The sequence below is a fragment of the Cavia porcellus genome, unplaced genomic scaffold (assembly GCF_034190915.1).
Source record: "Cavia porcellus strain 051 isolate PalLab524CR breed Dunkin Hartley unplaced genomic scaffold, mCavPor4.1 scaffold_2, whole genome shotgun sequence".
NCBI classification, from domain to species: domain Eukaryota; kingdom Metazoa; phylum Chordata; class Mammalia; order Rodentia; family Caviidae; genus Cavia; species Cavia porcellus.
Genome location: NW_026947485.1, coordinates 110,669,635 through 110,688,940, shown reverse-complemented (window position 1 = coordinate 110,688,940; position 19,306 = coordinate 110,669,635). Strand labels below are relative to the sequence as shown.

General features: G+C 34.6%; 1 protein-coding gene across 3 annotated transcripts in view; it reads right to left on the bottom strand.

Moving 5' to 3' along the window:
- The window catches only part of Tm9sf3 (transmembrane 9 superfamily member 3), a 65,971-nt gene that overhangs the window by 40,028 nt on the left and 6,637 nt on the right, over positions 1-19,306 (bottom strand). For all 3 annotated transcript variants that reach the window (XM_023561620.2, XM_063245135.1, XM_013143481.3), the window contains exons 2-5: positions 16,607-16,802; positions 5,211-5,333; positions 3,551-3,711; positions 2,144-2,221 (exon numbers count right to left, since the gene is read on the bottom strand). In XM_023561620.2, the coding sequence (XP_023417388.2) occupies positions 2,144-2,221; positions 3,551-3,711; positions 5,211-5,333; positions 16,607-16,802 (558 nt within the window). The remainder of the gene's footprint in view (positions 1-2,143; positions 2,222-3,550; positions 3,712-5,210; positions 5,334-16,606; positions 16,803-19,306) is intronic.

Genomic DNA, 19,306 nt, shown 5'->3' with positions numbered 1-19,306 from the left:
TTTTGGCTTCTAAACCATCACACATTCTTATATTTTTTCCTTCAGAATTTTTAGCCAGGTTCCCCCTTTCTCCCTAAACTCTTATTACTAATCCCAGGAACCATTTCCTTGGCGTCCAACTGCTGAAAACACACAATTCCCCCCAACTGCTTTGCCTTCAAGAGTAAAATCCAAAGTCTTTACAGTGGATGAGCCGATTCCTACCAGCTGACTTTATCTTCCCCCTACCCTTCAAATATATGTGCGTTCTTTCTCTCTTTTAAAGGCAATGGTAAATTGCCTCTGCCTAGAATACCCTTTCCTTCAGATATCCTTATTCCCTATTCTCCTCAACTCTTTCAAGCTTCTGCTCACAAGTCCCTCCCAGAGGCTTCTCCTGACAATCACATTTAAAAGAGCAACTCATCATGCCTATGAGAAGCATGCTCTACTGCTCTCCTTTTCTTGTCCAATCATTAGAACCACCATCTATGTTAGTTATGAAAATAGAAAATAAGCTCCAAGAAGATACAGATCTTTGCCCTGCACTTTCTCATGTGACCCATTTCCTATGACACTACATGGCACCCCACACATGCTCAATTAATTAATGCTGAAAAATAAATACAGTACACTCCTCTGCAGTAAAAATGCTAGAAGGCAACGTTTCCTCTAAGTCCTCAATACACAATGGGATTAGAACAAGACAGATATAAAGTTCCAATAGGGAGTGCCTATTGAAAGCCTTCATATTTTCAAACAGTACCTAAACTTTAAAGTAATCTATGCCCATATCTGTAACTGGATTCTTATACTGTGGACCAAGACTAATCATACCTGAAGAGCACTGATGGCATGTAGGAGAAGAGAGATGGGGGAGAAAAGTGCAACTACAACAGAAATAGGCTAACCCTTCAATGAGAGTTAAATCCCATGTACCTTAACTGTTTTTTCTTTTTCTTTCTTTCTTTCTTTTTTTTTTTTTTAATCCTAGGACTCTAAGGAAGATTAGAAGCAGTGATAGGTTTGGTGGAACCTAGAAGCACTGGCATAATTAAGCAATTACTAAACTTCAAATTTCCAGCTCTTTTTTTACAGATGGTATCAAAAGAAAAGGCAATTCAGGGATATATTTAGAAAAATGAATACATCACCTTATATCTTGTGGTCTTTTAAACTCTATCCTTAAAAAAAAGAACCACCAAAATAAGGCCTATATTTGCCCTGATGACCCAAAACTACTTCTACCCAACTGGCACCAATGCCACCAACCAGTCTTTGGAGCTAAGATGTAGCTTTTATCTATTGCTGAAGGATTAGGGATGTGAAAGATATTTCTTTCCAGTCTTGAAGTTCCTTTTCTTTTTGTTTTTTTTTTTTTTTGTGAGACAGGAAGTCCAGGCTGGCCTTGAACTCATGGTGATCCTCCTGCCTCAGCCTCCTCAGTGATGAGATTAAAGTGTGCACCACCATGCCCAGGTTGCTTTGTTTTGGATTTGGGTTTTCGAGACAGGATCTCACTATGTAGTACAGGATAGCCTTGACCTCACTGTGTAGACCAGGTAGGCCCTGAATTCACAGCATTCTTCCCAAGGCCTCAGTGCTGGAAGTATAGGTATGCACCACTATGCCTAGGTTGATGTTCCTTTCTATATGGAAAAATTTCTACTAGCAAAACTTCTTACCTCACTCCAATCTCTCATTCATTCCATTATAAGAAGTTGGGTACATCCTGCTGTTTCTTCATATCATAAATTTTACAAGAGCAGGTGACCATGTCAGGAAGTCTATAATAATCTAATAATCTAGCACTGACAATGCTGACTCTAATTCTAAATTTCAGTAGCAAGAGGCTTTTTTGACCATGGATATAAACTACATTCTCAAATATTAGTTTCATTAGCAATTAAAGTGGTATTTTGGTTTCCCATATAGTATATTCTTCTTTGCATATCTCTTAACTGGTTTAAAACATAGCACAATGAAGGGAGCCTGACTGTTCCTCTAAAACTCTTTTACCACCCTTATAGACTCAAAGCTCACAACTGAAATTGCAATTAAGTGAATCTTGAAATCCACATCCTTGAGTGCCTTACATAAAAGAGATGCTCAGTGTTTGCAAAATTGATTTGCATACACACACAATGCTTTAAAATATACCTACCCTGTGTTGAAAAAAGGATGGATCAAGATATTTGTCAAATCGATCTTCAAATTTTACATCTGACTTTTTCCATTTTACCTGAAAAAAATTTTTCATTTGAAAATCAAGGCTAGTAAACAAATTAATAATCTGATGACAAGTCTGTGTAAAATTTAACTTTATACATGTAGAATTAAAATTATGTAGAGAAATGGTAGAAAGCCAGACAGTTTAACAAGCTTAAACAGGTACGACAAAACCAAATTTCTTCTTTATGTATTAACAAAACTCACAATGTTCCTTAGTAGGATCATTTTAGTTTTCAAGAACTATCATTACTTTTGTCTTACATATCCTGACCTGACAGCTGTATGAAGAAATGAATTAACACATTCACATCACAAGTGTTTAAACCAATTAAAATAAATATTTAGGGCTGGGGATTTAGCTCAGTGGCATAAGCTCCTGCCTTGTAAGCAGGCAGTCGTGAGTTCAATCCCCGGTACCGATAAAAAGGAAAAAGACAAAAAAATAAAATAAAATAAATATTTGTACTCCTTTATCTTCAGAGTACATTAGTTTTATTCCTCAGTCATATTTCTAAATTTATGCAAATATTATGCAAATATCATTTGTACTAGATATACACACATAAAGCTTTAAAAATTCAAAAATTGGCTATAAGTGATCACTCATCTTAGCTTCCAGGATAGTAACTGGCAAAGAGGGTACCCACAATGGATTTCTTTTTCTTCCTACCACTTTTAAGCCTAACACAATGTCATTAATTTGGTAGTTGCTACAGAACCCTGATAAGCTCTTACTCTGCAAAAGTACATCTTCCCAAAAAACAAGGCAAAACATGGTAAATTATACCATTCTAGAAACTTTCAATACAGTACCATTTCTATGTGCAACAGTAAAACAAAACAACAAAAACCGTATTAAGTATTGTGATCTAAAAAATGTAAAACTGAAAACATATGGTTTTGTTAGTTGACCTGCCCAGGTATAAGGGTACATGCTGCTAGATCAAATAGTTCATCCTACAAATGCATTACTTGTAACTAATACTATAGACTTGAAGCACATCTTCTCTCTGCTTCTAGAGGCTTATACTGAGAAAATATAGTTTTAATACAGTGTTGTTATATTTAATTTCTTTTTGTTTGTTCGATTTACTTCTTTTTGTTTGTTTGTTTTATTTTTTTGAGACAAACCCTCACACTATATAGTTCAGGTGGGTCTTGAACTCACTATGTAGCCAAGTCTGGTGTTAAACTCACAGTAATTTCCTGCCTCAGCCTCCATAGTGCTAGGATTACATGCATGTGCCACCACTGCCAACTCTACATTTCCACTTACTAAAGCTACAGAACATAATCAATCACAAACACTTCTTCCTGCATACTTTATTTTAATACTTACTGAATAAGACATCTGTATTTTCGTATTCGGAACCAGCTTCACCTTTCCTTCACTTGTTAGGTTAACATCAACAATTCGATTTCCATTAAAACCTATTTCAAGTTTTTTATAGGTCCAAAGATAGTAATCTTCCCCATTTTCATCTGCTTCACCAACAATACCTAGAGAAAAAAAAAAATACTTCATAGAAGATAATACCATGTAGCATTGAAAACATCCCAAAAGCTAAAAACTTATTAAATTCTTTATACTGATGTGATCACTACTTAATGAACACCATGGGCATACCAGACACACTATGGTGAAAAAAATAATGAAATCTCAGCATTTTGATTCTCAGCGTTCATGCTTTATCATTATTACCACCTCCACTGCAACAATTATCACACAAGATTCTGAAAATTTTACCCCCCAAAAAAGTCAAATTGAAATTTTTTTGGTAAGGATTCTCCATGGTTCAGCTACTCTAAGATATGAATATCTTCCCAAACACTGCAGACCCTGAAATTCTAGGGCTAAATAATACATTAAGACAAAAAAGAACAGTTCTCACTGTTGCTAAAGAGATCCACTGTAGTAACAAGAAGAACAAAAAGAAAAGAAAATCTTAAAAATCTAAACAAAATACTCATAAGTGATAAAAAAAAAACAGGGGAGAAACTGCTCTCCTACCATAAATGAAGAATTGTCCTTACTGGATTGTGCTGAACTAGAGCCTCCTGAATCTTCAGTATATATTCAGTACCTTTTTCTGCTTCTTCCCAGAACTGATCACAAAAATCTCTGGGTTATCAAAACACTAATTACAATCACCGTACGCAATGCTTACTATATATTTAATTAACGCACAACACAGCAATAATGATGCATACAATTATCTGCTGAGATGAGCTATCTTATAAATTTCAACAGAGTACAATATTAAACTCTGATCTGTTATGTTCAGGCATTCAGTTTGCTTCTAATGAGCATTAATGGTCTGGTAACAATTTATAAGAACTAGAAGAAACATGAATTATAGTATATGTAAGAGTGGGTGCCAGAAACATGAAGGGGAGGTGGGATTATGAAGAGAAAAATGTGATCAAATATTTTGACTATATAGTTGACTAAATCTGTGTTTTAAATAATTTAGTCAAGCCCAACACCAGCGATTATATGTTAAGGAAATGGTATGGATAAGCAAGAGCTACAACAAAAATTTTTTAAATATTGAAAGTTTCTGAAAGTAACAGTAAAACAACCCATTTGAAAAATTATCGTATCTAAAAACCACCACAGTACCACGTGACACAAAACAGAATTATCTTTAAAATTCTACTGATGTAGTACCTTTAAGAGAACAAGTTAATATAAAGTATGAGAGAAATAGAAGCAAAAGGTACTTCAGATTATTCCAAGCACCTTTTAAGTCCTTGAATCTGAAAACTTATACTCTATACAAATTGTATTAAAATACAAGAAGTTTATGTAAAGTTTGGCAATAGCAAAAATCCTTCAAGTACCAAGGAATGATAAAATCAGTATTAAATTGTTCTAAAGAGAACAGTGAAAATATACTGCCATAACCCAACGTACAATCACCTTAACAGAGTCATTACATGAATGTTGCTCATTATGCAAGCAGTCTTAAACCTGTTATGTTACATGTAATACTTACCCCATATAGGTAAGTCATCTATGTACATCTGGTACCAGTAGTGATTTTTGATAGCATACACAAATGCATCTCTCTTTTCTTTATCTAAGTCAATTTCACAGTAAGTAGCTGGCATAACATCATCTGCATAAAAAAAATGCAAATTAGTCCACTGGATTGCAAAACAGGAAAAACACAAGAAAAAAAATCCAGTATGTCCAGAAATTAAAATTTCTATTTATAATAGGTGAGTCTGAATGATACATATATGTGAGTTCAGTATATTGTCCTCTCCTTTTATGTATTGTATCTTTATACTTGTTTTACCATGAAATAATTTTACAAATATTTATTTTCAAAGATTACTTTTATCTTACTAAATGAAAAACTTCTCTATAAAAAATAATTTTATACACTAACAAAAAGAAACACAGGAAGAGTAGATCAGGAGATGGGGACCTTAAGATGCTCTGTATAGGAAATATACTCAACCTGAAAGAGGGTTTATGGACTGTAAGTCAAATATGAGAACACAATGCTCTACATGACAGGGAACCAGAGAGAAACAGGAGCAGCTCGTCCAGCACGTGCAGGTAGGATAGAAAGACTGATACTTTTATGCAGTGGAGAACTACTCAGCTATAATGAAGGAAAACCTTGAGGCTTCAGTAGGTAAAGGAATACAATTTGAGATCAAACCAGGGGTAAAAAGGTTCAGAATCACTTAATAGTGGGTTGTACCCCTAACCTAAAATCTAAAGGAGTTAGTGGGACCCAAAATGTACAATGCACCCTGTGAAAGTGAAAGGGGAACAACTGTCTAAAAAAGGAAGGCAAAGGACATTGTTAATAGTGTATCAGGATTTAAAATCCATATTATTCTCAATGTTCCAGTTTGTCTACTTGTACTAGATTTGAGGGCTCAGACAGCTATCCCCAAAAAATAGCAGGATATATTACGGTAACCATTCTGAAGCCCTGTATAACTTACACTTTCTTATTATGACTGATCTTATTTGAATGTGGTTTGTTAGATCACTGTTTTGTATTGACTGACTTTATTCGAATCTGTTATGATTGATAGTATCAAGTCAGAGAATATAAATAACTACTCTGAAGAGGACAAGATTCACTAAGATACCCACCATGGTTTGACTATTACCTGCTTTTGAAGTCTTTCAATGTCTCCAATGTTTTATTTTTATTTATATTGTTATGTACTGCTAAGTTCAATTATACTATGCCTGATGATATAGACAATTCTATTGAATGTAACAAGAGACAACACAGTAACCATTATAGATCACCTTCTATTGTGATTTTATATGACTTTTTCATTTCATGTTTTTCTAGGAAATTGTTTTGTTTTGTCTTGTTTTGTTTTTCCTTCTAATTCAGGAAGGATAGATATATATGTAGACTCTTGCATGCGTAGAACTTCTAAGCAGTCTATGAGAACTGATTATACAATGCATGAAATGAACAACTATTTTGAAGAAAGAGACACTACAGTACCCAGTGCTGATTCCGTAGCGTCATGATGTGAAATCCAGCAATACTATTATTCTTTGTTCAGAGTGATTTTGTCTGTTTTTGATTTGTTTAATTTTAACATATGTGAAGGTATGGACAGCTATTTTTTTTTTTTTTTTTTTTTTTTTGGTCTTTTTCCTTTTTACCGGTACCAGGGATCGAACCCACGACTGCCTGCTTGCAAGGCAGGCGCTTATGCCGCTGAGCTAAATCCCCAGCCCCTGGACAGCTATTTTGAAGAAAATGAGAGACATTATGACAGCCATTGTTGACTTCCTTATTGTCTGGTCTTGAGGACCTAATATGCCTTCATCATTCTGTTCGGATCCGTTTTATACTATGTTATTTTGTATGAATTTACTGTATGTGAAGACATGGACAACTATTTGGAAGAAAACAAGAGACAATATGATAGATAGCAAAGATCTCCAGTGATCTTGCTTTGAAATCTGTGCTTCTTATATTGTTTTCTTATGTTCTGTTTTGTTGTGTTCAATTTTACCTTCTTTAAAATAAAATTTAAAACAGAGAACATTTATCAAGTAAATTAACACAAATTTTTAAAAATAAAAAGTTTAGGGCTAGGGATTTAGCTTAGTGGTGTAAACACCTGCCTGGCAAGTGTGAGGTTGTGAGTTCGATTCCAGCACCAAAAAAAGAAGAAAGAAAAAGCTTAATATAGATAAGCTTTTTATTTAATACATGTGATGGGTGACAAATATGAACCCTAAACAGAAGTAATAATGTCTAGCTAAAAGATCTCTGAGATTAAAATTCATTTTAGCATTCTTGGAAATACAAGGACCAAACGTTCTACGAGGGATCCCTGTGATTCTTCATAATTAGAAAGATTAGAAGGCAAACCTCTATCCACTAGGTATCACTATACCTAAATTACTTGAAAGTCCTAAAGATGAATCATTTCTACTCTTGACTACATTAAAAAAAAAAGTATCACCATTAAAATAAAAATCTACTTTAAAAATATGGTTATGTTTCTAACAAAATAAATCCCCAACCTGTAAATACTCTAAACGCCAATCAAAAGGACTAAACTATCTGATGTATTACTTAAGCAATTAGGGGGAAAAAAAATCTTAACAGGAACAAGAAAGAAAGCACAGGTTTGTTTTAAATTCTCTTATACTTTAATATTGCTTATTTAGAATTCAAACGCAACTCACCTGAAGAAATACTAATCTTCTTAAATATTGATTAAAACTTCAACATTAACTATAGGGGAATCATGAATTTTACAGATACCTCTCATACCATTTCTTCTATTTTTTTCCTCTTTTTGGTACTGGGAATTGAATCCAGAACCTTGCACTTACAAGGTAGGCGCAATACCACTGAGCTACATCCTCAACCGTCTCATGTTAATAATTTTTTTTCGTCCATGTTTGCAGCATCAGCAGTTTACAATCATCTTGCAGAATGGGTACATGTATATAGTACATGTTTCCTTTTTTAATACACTTTGCCCTTCCTCTAATTCCCTATCTCAATTTTCATTCTTGTTGATATTAATCTTAGCTCATGTTACAACATGTAATGTTTATATTCATTGAGTACACTAGGTTTCTGTACATGGCATATCTTTATTCTACTAATTTCCTGTTCCCCTCCTCTTTACCCCTTGCCCTTGGTTCCTTTGGACCCCTCCCCTTCATTATTTCTTAGTAAGAAAGAGCAATCTGAATTGTAACTCAAGGTATTCTACAACGTAACTAAGCCCCTCAGAAAGCAGCTTCCCCTTATAATAGATTAACCCAGAGCAGATATCCTCACATGACAACAAAATCCCACGGAAGGAGAACACAGAAATAGCTCTCAGCCTCAAGGTAGGAAAATGAAATAGCTCTGTCTTACAATAGTTAACTCTCGGTTAGATTTCATTTCTATTCAAGCCCTTTCGGGGCAGCAAGAAATTTAGGATTTTTATAAGAGTAAAAACAGCCTGAGCAGCGAGGCAAGGGACAGTTATGCTATAAAAGGGTCTCACAAAAGCTAGAACTCTCTGCAAGTGGTCCCCAAATAAGATCTTCATAGAGTGTGACAATGAACAAAGGACAGAAGGCAACTGCAGCCACAGAGAGGACAACCAGAACAAAAGGAAGCTTTAGGCTTAGAGTGTGGCAAATGTCGGAGATGGCTTGGGAGACCTCTCACTACCCCTGCAAAGCCAAGAAATTCCTTGTTGTTATAAAAAGACATGCTTTTATAACAGTCATTAAAGGCGTGATGGTTTTAAAGATGAAGTTCTGAGCACTATAGTATGATATTTACCTGTACAAACCTTGTAAAAGGCTCCTCACAGTTTGAACTTCAGTTCAGCTGTTCCCAAATGCATCTATCATCCTGTCTCCCTCCATTCCATCCTAGCTACCTGCAGCTCCCTGTGCCTTCTGCGGTCTTGGCCTCTGGACTCTGCCTGCCTATGCTGTTGACTCCTAAAATCTTTCCCATCCCACTCTCCTCCACAGAGTACTCCACTTCTCACAGTCTGCCCCTTGCTCTGAAGTCCCATGGCTTTCTCTCCACAGCTCCATAACAGCATATGGGGACTGACATGTTAGGTTCTCCAAAACCCCTGAGACCTTGAGGTGGTATCAGTAACTGACTACATTCTTTTTACTCCCAGCTCTGTCTGCTTCAGTACCCCTCTTCAGAGTACGTGCTACAAATAAAAGTTCTAACATTTTTAAGAGCATAGTTTTTCCATTTATTTGGCAAAAGAAATCACTGAGATGTACATATGCATCCATCTATGCAGGAATGGGATGTGGGGCTATTGTTGTAGAAGTAAATGTCAATACAAAATGAAGTTTTTAAGCTACTTCTCACCAGAATTGGCAAGAAGTCTTGAAGAATACGTTTCACTGGTGTAAAATCTAGAAATGAAACGAGATAAAGGGGGAAAATCTTTCAAGGTAAATTATATAAAAAGTAATGTTGAGTCGTGCTTTAATGAAATTCCTCTTCTAGGCATGTATGCAAATGCAACATCACACATAACTGAAAAGTCTAGTTGCTTAACAGACACCTCACATCTCTCAGAAGGAAGCTGATCTAAAGAAAACTAATGCAGTGTAAACTAACACAACTTACTATTCAGCATTCTATAAAACTGGAAAACAATCTGGAAAATCAACATAAATCACAACTTGAAAGTTATAATAGGGCATCTTTTTCAGATAAACCACAACTATAAATTCTTAAGAAGAAATTAAAGATTTTACCAATGTAGCCAGGGGTGGGGGCACATGCCTATAATCCCAAAACTCTGGGAGGCAGAAGCAGGAGGATCACAAATTTGAACCCAACCAGACAATTTAGCAATTTAACGAGACCCTGTCTCAAAATAAATTTAAATGGGATTTGGCTTAGCGTGAAGACCCTAAGGTTCACTTCCTAGTACCACAAGCAAACAAAATGCCAAAAACCAACACACTAATTTAAATACTTTTTATGGAAAGAAAGTAAAACAACCAAAGTTATGAAACGGTAAGTTCAAACAGCAAGCAAAGTTAGGTGGTGTAGACACTGAATCTCAATATGTCTCAATTCCAAACACTCCAGAATAGTAACTATATAGGCAGAGAAAACTTTAAGAGTGTGCTAAATATTCATGAGTTCTCTCAGAACACATATCATCATACTCTGTTTAGTTTCCCTTTTGATAACATTTACTAATTTAAAAAGTTAGAAATATTTTACTTCAAATTCATCAGCATTTGACAAAGTCTCTTGTGAAATCACCACAAACCTGAAATAGGCAGAAGTGAGTTTCAGTCTGTGCTCTGCCCTTTACTAACTACATGAATGAAAGCAATGAATATAAACATTACATGTTGTAACATGAGCTAAGATTAATATCAACAAGAATGAAAATTGAGATAGGGAATTAGAGGAAGGGCAAAGGGTATTAAAAAAGCCTCCCAGGTGTGTGCCACTTCAGTTCCCTTAACTATAAAACAGAAAATGTGTGTACCCCTCCTTTCCACAGTGCCATGAAGAACTGAAAATACTGATGTGTTCTTCACTGATGTGGGCCCTAAACCCTTCGAGAACTGCACCAAAGTAATATCTCCCTTTCCCCTCCAAAAATGCACATGTACACAAAATGAAGTGAACAATTTGAGAGGGTCCATGGACCCCCTGAAGCCAGAGCTCCTGGCTGAAATCTGTATACTCAGACGTTACCTAATGTGGAACACAATTAGGCACTCCAACAATTGCCAAATAAATTAAAAGAAAATATGGTCTAGAAAAACTGGCAGTTAAATTATAGTTAATTTAAAAACTAGGGGGCTGGGGATTTAGCTCAGTGGCATAAGCGCCTGCCTTGCAAGCAGGCCGTCGTGAGTTCGATCCCTGGTACCGATAAAAACGAAAAAGACAAAAAAATAAATAAAATAAAATAAAAACTAACAGTACTGGTGCTGGGCGTGGCTGCTCACACCTATAATGCCGGCACTCAGGAGGCTGAGGCAAGAGGATCATTGTGAGTTTGAGACTAACCTACACTGCAAAGTGAGCTCAAGGCCAGCCTGAACTGCATAGTGAGACCCTGTCTCAAAAAGAAAAAACTAAGATTACTGATTAAATGAACCTGACTGGTGACATAAACTGCAGTTTTTGTTAAATACCTATTCAGTACCAAGTATCAAAACTTTCTTTAAAATATTTATGCCCTTTGATTTAGTAATTCTGTATCTATGAACTTATCCTAATAAAGCATTAAGAAATCATTAAAATACTTATGCATAAGAAAAGCCTAATATTTTGTCAAAGACTGAGAACAAAGAAGGAAATGGAAATAAGTGAAGGAATGGAGAGAAAAGAAAGGAGAAAGAGGAGGGAGGCAAGAAGAGTGGGACAGTTAAAATATTTGCCACTAGGAAATAAGGAAAAATTACAGTATCCAAGTTGTAGAACACTATGCAGCCATATTTAGAAGAACAATTAACAATATAAACTCATAAAATTTTAAAAAATAAGCAGGATAAAAACTAGACCTTATTAAATAAATGCTTAGAACACTGGTACATACTTTTAAATAAACTTTTTAAATCATACACATGAAACATTAACTCCATGTTTATATATTTTAAAACAATATGAATGGAAAGGAAAACAGGAATCAAAATAAATATAGTAAAATGATAATGGTAATTATATCCAGGTGATTTTTATTTCTTCTTTATATTTTTCCTTCTTTCTTTTTCTTTTTCCTTTTTTTTTTTAATCTTTTTGAGACAGGGTCTCGCTATGCAGTTCACACTGGCCTCGAGCTCACTTTGTAGTCCAGGTTTGGTCTCAAACTCACACCGATCCTCCTGCCTTAGCCTCCCAGGTGTGTGCCACCACACCCAGCTTATATGTTTCTATATATACTAAATTGTGTACACTGAAATTACATCACTTTTAAAATAAAAAAAAATAATACAAGTACATTCTTTTGTGGGAAAGCAAGACGCCAATCTGGAGGGAAACAAGGTAATCAATGGTACAAATAAGGATTAATAAAAATACCGTACTTATCAAATCTGAAAGGCAATACAAGAGTTTAATCACTAATAAGAAATAAAAAATGTAAGAATATAAACAACTGACAAATTTTTTGTTCAATTATTCGGTCTGCTAATATGCTTTGGTTCAAACCAACAGGAAGAAAATACTCCATCAAGTTTTCAGGTATCCAATTAGACAAGACAGATTTAAAAGTTTGTTTTTCTCTCTCCTGAAATGCATCAAAATATCTACAAAGGAATTTTTTTAAAAAGCAAAAAGTAAATCTAAATAAGGAAAAAAGGACTTCAATAAATTCTGGAAAAATAGAAAACAATGAAAAGATGATAAAGGCCACATAAATCAGGTAAAATAAACATAACACAGAAAGGAATGGGACAGGTGTCACACAACTCAAAAAGACACTTAGGACAAAGACACTCAGGATAGGCCTTTAAATGTACAGGATGGATACAGGGCTGAACCCACAAGGGAACTGCATGCTGATAGTTATATGGAGCAACTAGGTGCCCAAGTACCCTCTCCCATCCATCACACAACTAAAGAAATACTCCCAACTTATCCCTGCTATAGACCAGAGGCAGACTTCCTCTAGAAAACACTGAGGACCCAACAATTGGAACAGAAGCTAGGATGAAAATAGAGTGGGAAATGATGTTAGGTAAAAATCTTCCCTCTGACTGAAGAGCCTCCAAGTCCTTATTCCCACTCTTTAGCAGTCAAGCCCATACCATGCAAGCAGATCTACAGATGGAAATATTCCACACTGGGGGTCACAAGAGCCAAAGTGAAGAATCACTGAACTAGAAGTATGGAAGGTTCTAAGCACCCGTTGGCATTTCTCCGTATCTGTAGTACTCTCAACTTAGCACTTCACTCTGGATAAAACATACATTCATCTCTCTGTTAGGGTGAAATATTTAAAGTAAAATTGAAGAAAATATAAATAAAACAAATGGAAGGAAGGCAGCCTCCACATAAGTCTTTAATTTTAAAAGATTAACATGTTGTATAATATTTCAGGATTCTCAAATTGGAGAAAAGTCCTAGGCAGGGACCTCCTTTAGCTAAGAATACTATTTCAGATCACCTAAGGATCAAAATGAATCTATTATGATAGAACAATGCAGCATAAACCATCTGAATATTAAGAACTCACCACTATCTCTGACTAGAGACATATTGATGAACAACACTATTTTGCCCCTTTCCTAGAAGGATCACAAGGCTAATACAGAAACTCATGGATAATTCAATTCTATAATAAATAAAATTGTAATCTTTCATAATTGCTAATACAAAATCAAGTTGGAACTATAGGCCCATACAATGGGCCTGTAGCCAACATAGCAATTACTATTTCTCCCATGGCTATGTAACCTGAAACTGATTTTAAAATACATCATCTCATTTAAATCTGACAACGATTCTATCAAATATTATTCTCACACTTTACAGATGAGAACTATGAATAATTTGTCTATAACCACAGATAAACAGTGAATAGGATACATTAAGTCTCTAACTCTAAAGCACATCATTCTTTCACTATATAATGGCAAGAGAAAGATGAAAACTATTTAAAATTCTAAAAATGAGAATTTTAGCAAATCAAAATTAAAGAAACATTAACTTTACAATATGTTATTTCACGTGTTTTTCTAAGAGGTATACTCTAAAATTAGAGGGTAATAAATTGAGGCCCCAGTTCAAAGATGTCTAATTTAAGTCTGCCCTTGTATATTTTATGTATTTTTTCTAAGTCTCAATTGGTATTTTTGTCTAACACTACCATACACAAAAATAATTGTGCATAAATTCTTAAATAAAGCATATCAATTATTTCCTTAAAATAGTCTTTCAAGTGACTTTCATCTTCAAAATAATGCCAATCCATTCAGCCTGACAGAATCTGCAAGGCTTACAAAATAAATAAATAAATAAAAGAAGCCAGGCATGATGGCACATCCCTGTAATCACAGCACTCAGGAAGTTGAGGCAAGATAATGGGTGAGGGTTCAAGGCCAGCCTGGGCTAAATTGTAAACTCAAAGTCAGCCTGAACTACACAATGAGACCCTCAAAATACCAAAAAAAAAAAAAAACCCAAAAAACAAAAAAAAAAAAGCCACAGGTATGCATGTATGTGTGTCTGTGTATATATATATATATATATATATATATATATATATATAGAGAGAGAGAGAGAGAGAGAGAGAGAGAGAGAGACAGAGAGAGAGTGTTTAACGTTGTCACTGCATTTACAAACTTTAATGTATCTGGATATGCTTTCAGAAGAATCTTTAAAAGTCAGATACTTACGGGATGAAAAATTAACAGTATAAAGCCATTATGTTCTAGTTTCCACTACACTGTTAGTATGTTTGATACACCATGGGGAAATCACTCTCTTTCTGGGCCTACATGAGAAGGAGTTAAATGATACAATCTCCAAGGTGCATCCTACCTTTAAAATGTTGTGATAAGTAACAACCAGGAATACTTTTCAAAGCATGATCAACTTTACCCTTGACTAGAGCAAACAAAAGCCTACAACTGGGAAGGAAGAGAAATCTAATCTGCATTTTACTACTTCATCTGGACCACTTAATTAGCAACTTTTTAAAAAGCATACCTAAACTGAGTGCAAAGTTGACAAAACCCCAAGGAACCTCCAACTCTGAGGGAATATTTGGTTAGCTTTTCTTTCAATCTATAAGTACATAGCTTGTGTTGAAATGAAAATATATTCCACTCTTCTAGTCCATAAAACAATCTCCCTCTATTTAAGCAATCTCTGTATCTCAGCTTCAGGGAACCAATAAAAGGGAAAAAGTTAAAATTGTTAAATGAGCACTCTTCTTTAGAAAATATCAAGTGAGGATTTCAAAAATTCATGAAATCATAATAGCACAACAGCACTCCCTATTTTTGCCTATTCTCTCTTATTGGTTCCTCTGTAATAAATCAGAAAAGTCTACTATATATAAAAAAGCAGAAAACATGTACATTAAATATAGTATTGTGGTTCTAAATATCTCATATAATTTATTTCTACCTTATTTGTACCTAAATATTTAAATCACCTGATTCAATTAAAACACAAGCCTTAGGGCATGTTTACAAAGATTCATAAAATTAACAGGCCATACCACTGTAGTCTCAATTTACAACTTAATTTTATAATTAAGCCGTAAGGGATATAATATGGCGGAAAGAGAATATCAGTATGTATATCGGTTTCCAATCACAATTTCTTAAAATTCTAAAAATTAGAGTAAATTTTAACTATCAAAATTAAAGAAACATTAACTTTATATCTTTTTCACATCTTTTTCTTCAAAGTACTAAAATATCAGAAGGCAGTCGCAATTCATTTTGTACATGAGAATGATGAGTAAACAACTTTACTAAAAATCAGTGTAGTTAAAAAAAAAAAAAAGGAACTAAAATTCAAAGTTCCAAATTACAAAGCCCATGCTCTATTCAAAAGCAAGACAATGAAACATCTGTAAAAATTCACTCAAGCTTTAGTTCACTAAGCTAAGAAAGTCTACGAAGGAAATACACCTCAACAAACTTCAGAGGAAAATAAAAAGCATAAACACAATCAAAGACCTGATAAATACATACTGTGTAATGAAGATCTTTTTCCAAATTCTTAAGTTTTTAACTTAAAATTTAAACAGCTTGTTTGTTCAGAGAGCACTTTTTTTTAGAGAGCAAATTTATAGACTGATAAATATATACTGAGTCAATGGTGCAAGTCTAAATTTGTGGATTTACCCAAAATTTCTTAATAACCGTATTATCTTTTTAAAAGTTTATTTTAACATAATATAAGTAGATATTTAAAAAGAAAATAAAAAGCACCCTTCAATGAAAAACACAAAATTTCATAATAAAATAATTAGAAAATAACAATAGGAAATAAACTGTATATTGTGATCTTAGATGAATGGCCAAAAAAAGAGTGGCCAAATTTTAGTCAAAGTTCAAGTTCCACGCAAAAGAGACTCTTCTACAAAGAAAAAGTGAATAAATAGAAGGACAAAACTTCCTTTTCAATTAATAAAAACAAACAAGGATAGTCTCATACTCCCAGAAATTATAAATTTATGAGGGCCTTCGCTAGCTTACATACATCTAATTACTAGAGGGTTCACTAGAAAACACACTGGAGGAAGAATTATACTAAGGGAACATAACTGTGGAAACAACTTATTCTGGTAAACACCCTCAATATACACGACAGCCCCGCATCATCTGGCCCCAACGTCATTAGTGCCAAAGTTAAGAAATTAATGTATAGTCTAACTCATACTTTAAGAACTATTAAGGTTTACTTACCTTTAAATTTTATATCCAGACCACTAAATTCCAATTCAACTCCTTGAAGTGCTTCTCCCAGTGTTTCATGGTAATGACTGATACTTTTTTTTGACCCCACACAGAATGGAAGCGAAAAGTATTTGTATGTTTCCTGGCGATTATGGTAGGGCCCAACGGTATTCATCCATAAGACCACCTCCTCTTTATCTTGATACTGAAACAAGAAAAGCAAATTAAGAATGCGCAAGCATGTACACATCAATCTAACACATATTAAGGAACCATGTTATCTGTTCCTAACAAAAGTGTATTCTCAGTGTTCAAGAATCTATGAAATAAAATATTGAATGATCAATGTATATTTCTTAAAAATCAAACTGACTTTTAAAATTGTATCTTCTGATTGTGATCTCAGGATCCACCTTTTCTAAACTTTTACAAAGGACAGTGTTTAAACAAAGTCCAATAACTCATAAGAGTATGTTTAAAAGATAAAGAATATAATATTAAACAATGATAAACCTAAAACCAACATAATTCATCACACTAACATGGGCAACAAAGGAGGAAACAAAGTCAATAGTTTACCTCAAACTTCATGCCAATTATTAGATTTTTTAAAAAATGCTGCTAGTACACATAAATAACACCTCCTTTTCCCTTCTAGCCTTTTATATAGCTCCTGGTCAAAGTACTAGTGAGAAATGACTAAATGCAGGGAAAAGTCAGTCTATGAAATCACAAGTGCATCCAAGTCAGTATTTCACCAGCCTAAAAGACATGCACTATGGGCATATTCTCTAAATAATTATGATTCTGTCCATCAGCAAATAGTACATATAGCTAAGTATGTACTGCAGTCCAGTGACTGCTAACTTTACTTTTCTGACTGTGGGATCTCCCACAGATTTCTAAGATCTCTACAAGTTTAAAATCCTTATGACTGTATAAAAACCAATTACCTAAGTAATTTAAATTTTTTTTTTTTCTGGTACCAGTGATCGAACTCATGACCTTGCGCTTGCCAGGCAGGCACTTATGCCACTAAGCTAAATCCCCGGCCCACCTAAGTAATTTAAAAACTAGTAGTTCTAATTAGCAACATTCACTTAAGCTATCATAAGAAACATTTAAGTCAATGAATGGTGCATAAGTTAATCCACTGAACAATTATTTACTGAGTGCCTATTGTGCCAGAAACTGTTTATAACTGAGAACTCAACCTTGAATAAGACACATTCCTTGCTCCACTGATGTCTAAAGAGAAAGATGAACACTGAACAATTTTAGAGACAGCTGTCATAAAAGAAGTAACAGAGGAAGCTACCCAATTAGTCCACTATGAAATCCTTAATACTTTTATGTCACCTATTCCATTTTTGGGACACCTACAAGGGAAATAATAACATTTTTTCTTCAAACTCTTATTCCTTGAATTTTTCTAGGTAACATATATGAATTTCATGCAAAAACTCAAAAAATTGCAATCTACAGTGTAAATGGGGAAACTCCCACGTTCCACCTGAAACCAATCAATCAATACTTTCTGTTCCATTTTGCTTTGTGGTGCTGGAGACATAACCTAGGCAAGCATTCTACCAACCCCCCACCAACCCTAACTAAATATTTTCAATTAAAATCCTGACATCCCTAAAACCAAATTCATCCCACACAAACAAGTTGTCCACTTGTCCAACTACCATTTTCTCATAGTTTCAAACCCCAAAACCTCTGTGTATCCAGAAAACCAAAAAACATTTGTCTATTCCTAGTTCCTCTTCATTTTGATCCATATCACCACCATCACCTCTAAGACTTAAAACTAGTCACCTCTTTTTCAAATACAGTACTGTAAATGTCTCATCGATCCACACAAGACATCCAGGTCATCAAAGAAATGTACTACCTCCCTTTTCAAACACGAGACCCAGCACAGTGTTAGGTATTAAGACTATAGAGATAAATAAAATACTCTCCTTTCCTTTAGGACATTCAATAGGCACAGTGGAACAAGTAAATGATTAACAATAGAGAAGTGTTATAATTAAGGCAAAGAGCTACTATAGCAACAATAAAGAAATGATTAATTCTGCTGGGGATTTAGCTCAGGGGCTTGAATGCCTGCCTGGCAAGCGCAAGGCTATGAGTTCGATCCCCAGTACCAAAAAAAAAAAAAAGAAATGATTACTTCTGCTCTGACGACAAGGGTCAAGATGATACAATATAGAAAATTATAAGCTGCTTTGATTGAGTTTAGAAAAAACAATTGTAGGTAATTTTCACATATAAAGGAATAAAAAAGAAATGACTGTTAATGTATCCATATATTCCCATTCATAACTATTCTTTTTGAAGGTTGATAAATATATGTAGGTCATCACTGCTATATTCAATCCTCAATCCTCAAGGTCAAGTAACAATAATCAAAGTACTACTTTCTGCTTAAAAAAAAAAATGCCACTTCAAAATTCTCAAAATAAAACAGATGTGGCAGTGCACACCTGTAATCCCAGCACTCAGGAAGAAAGCTGGAGCAGATGGATTGAAGTTCAAGACCATCCTGGACTACACAGTCAATTCAGAGTCCGTTGGTCAGCTTGAACTACACAGCAAGACTTGCCAAGGGAAAAAAAAAATCTCAAAACAGTGCCCTAGGGCCAGGGATTTAGCTCAGTTGTATAGACACCTGCCTGGCAAGCACAAGACTGTGAGTTTGGT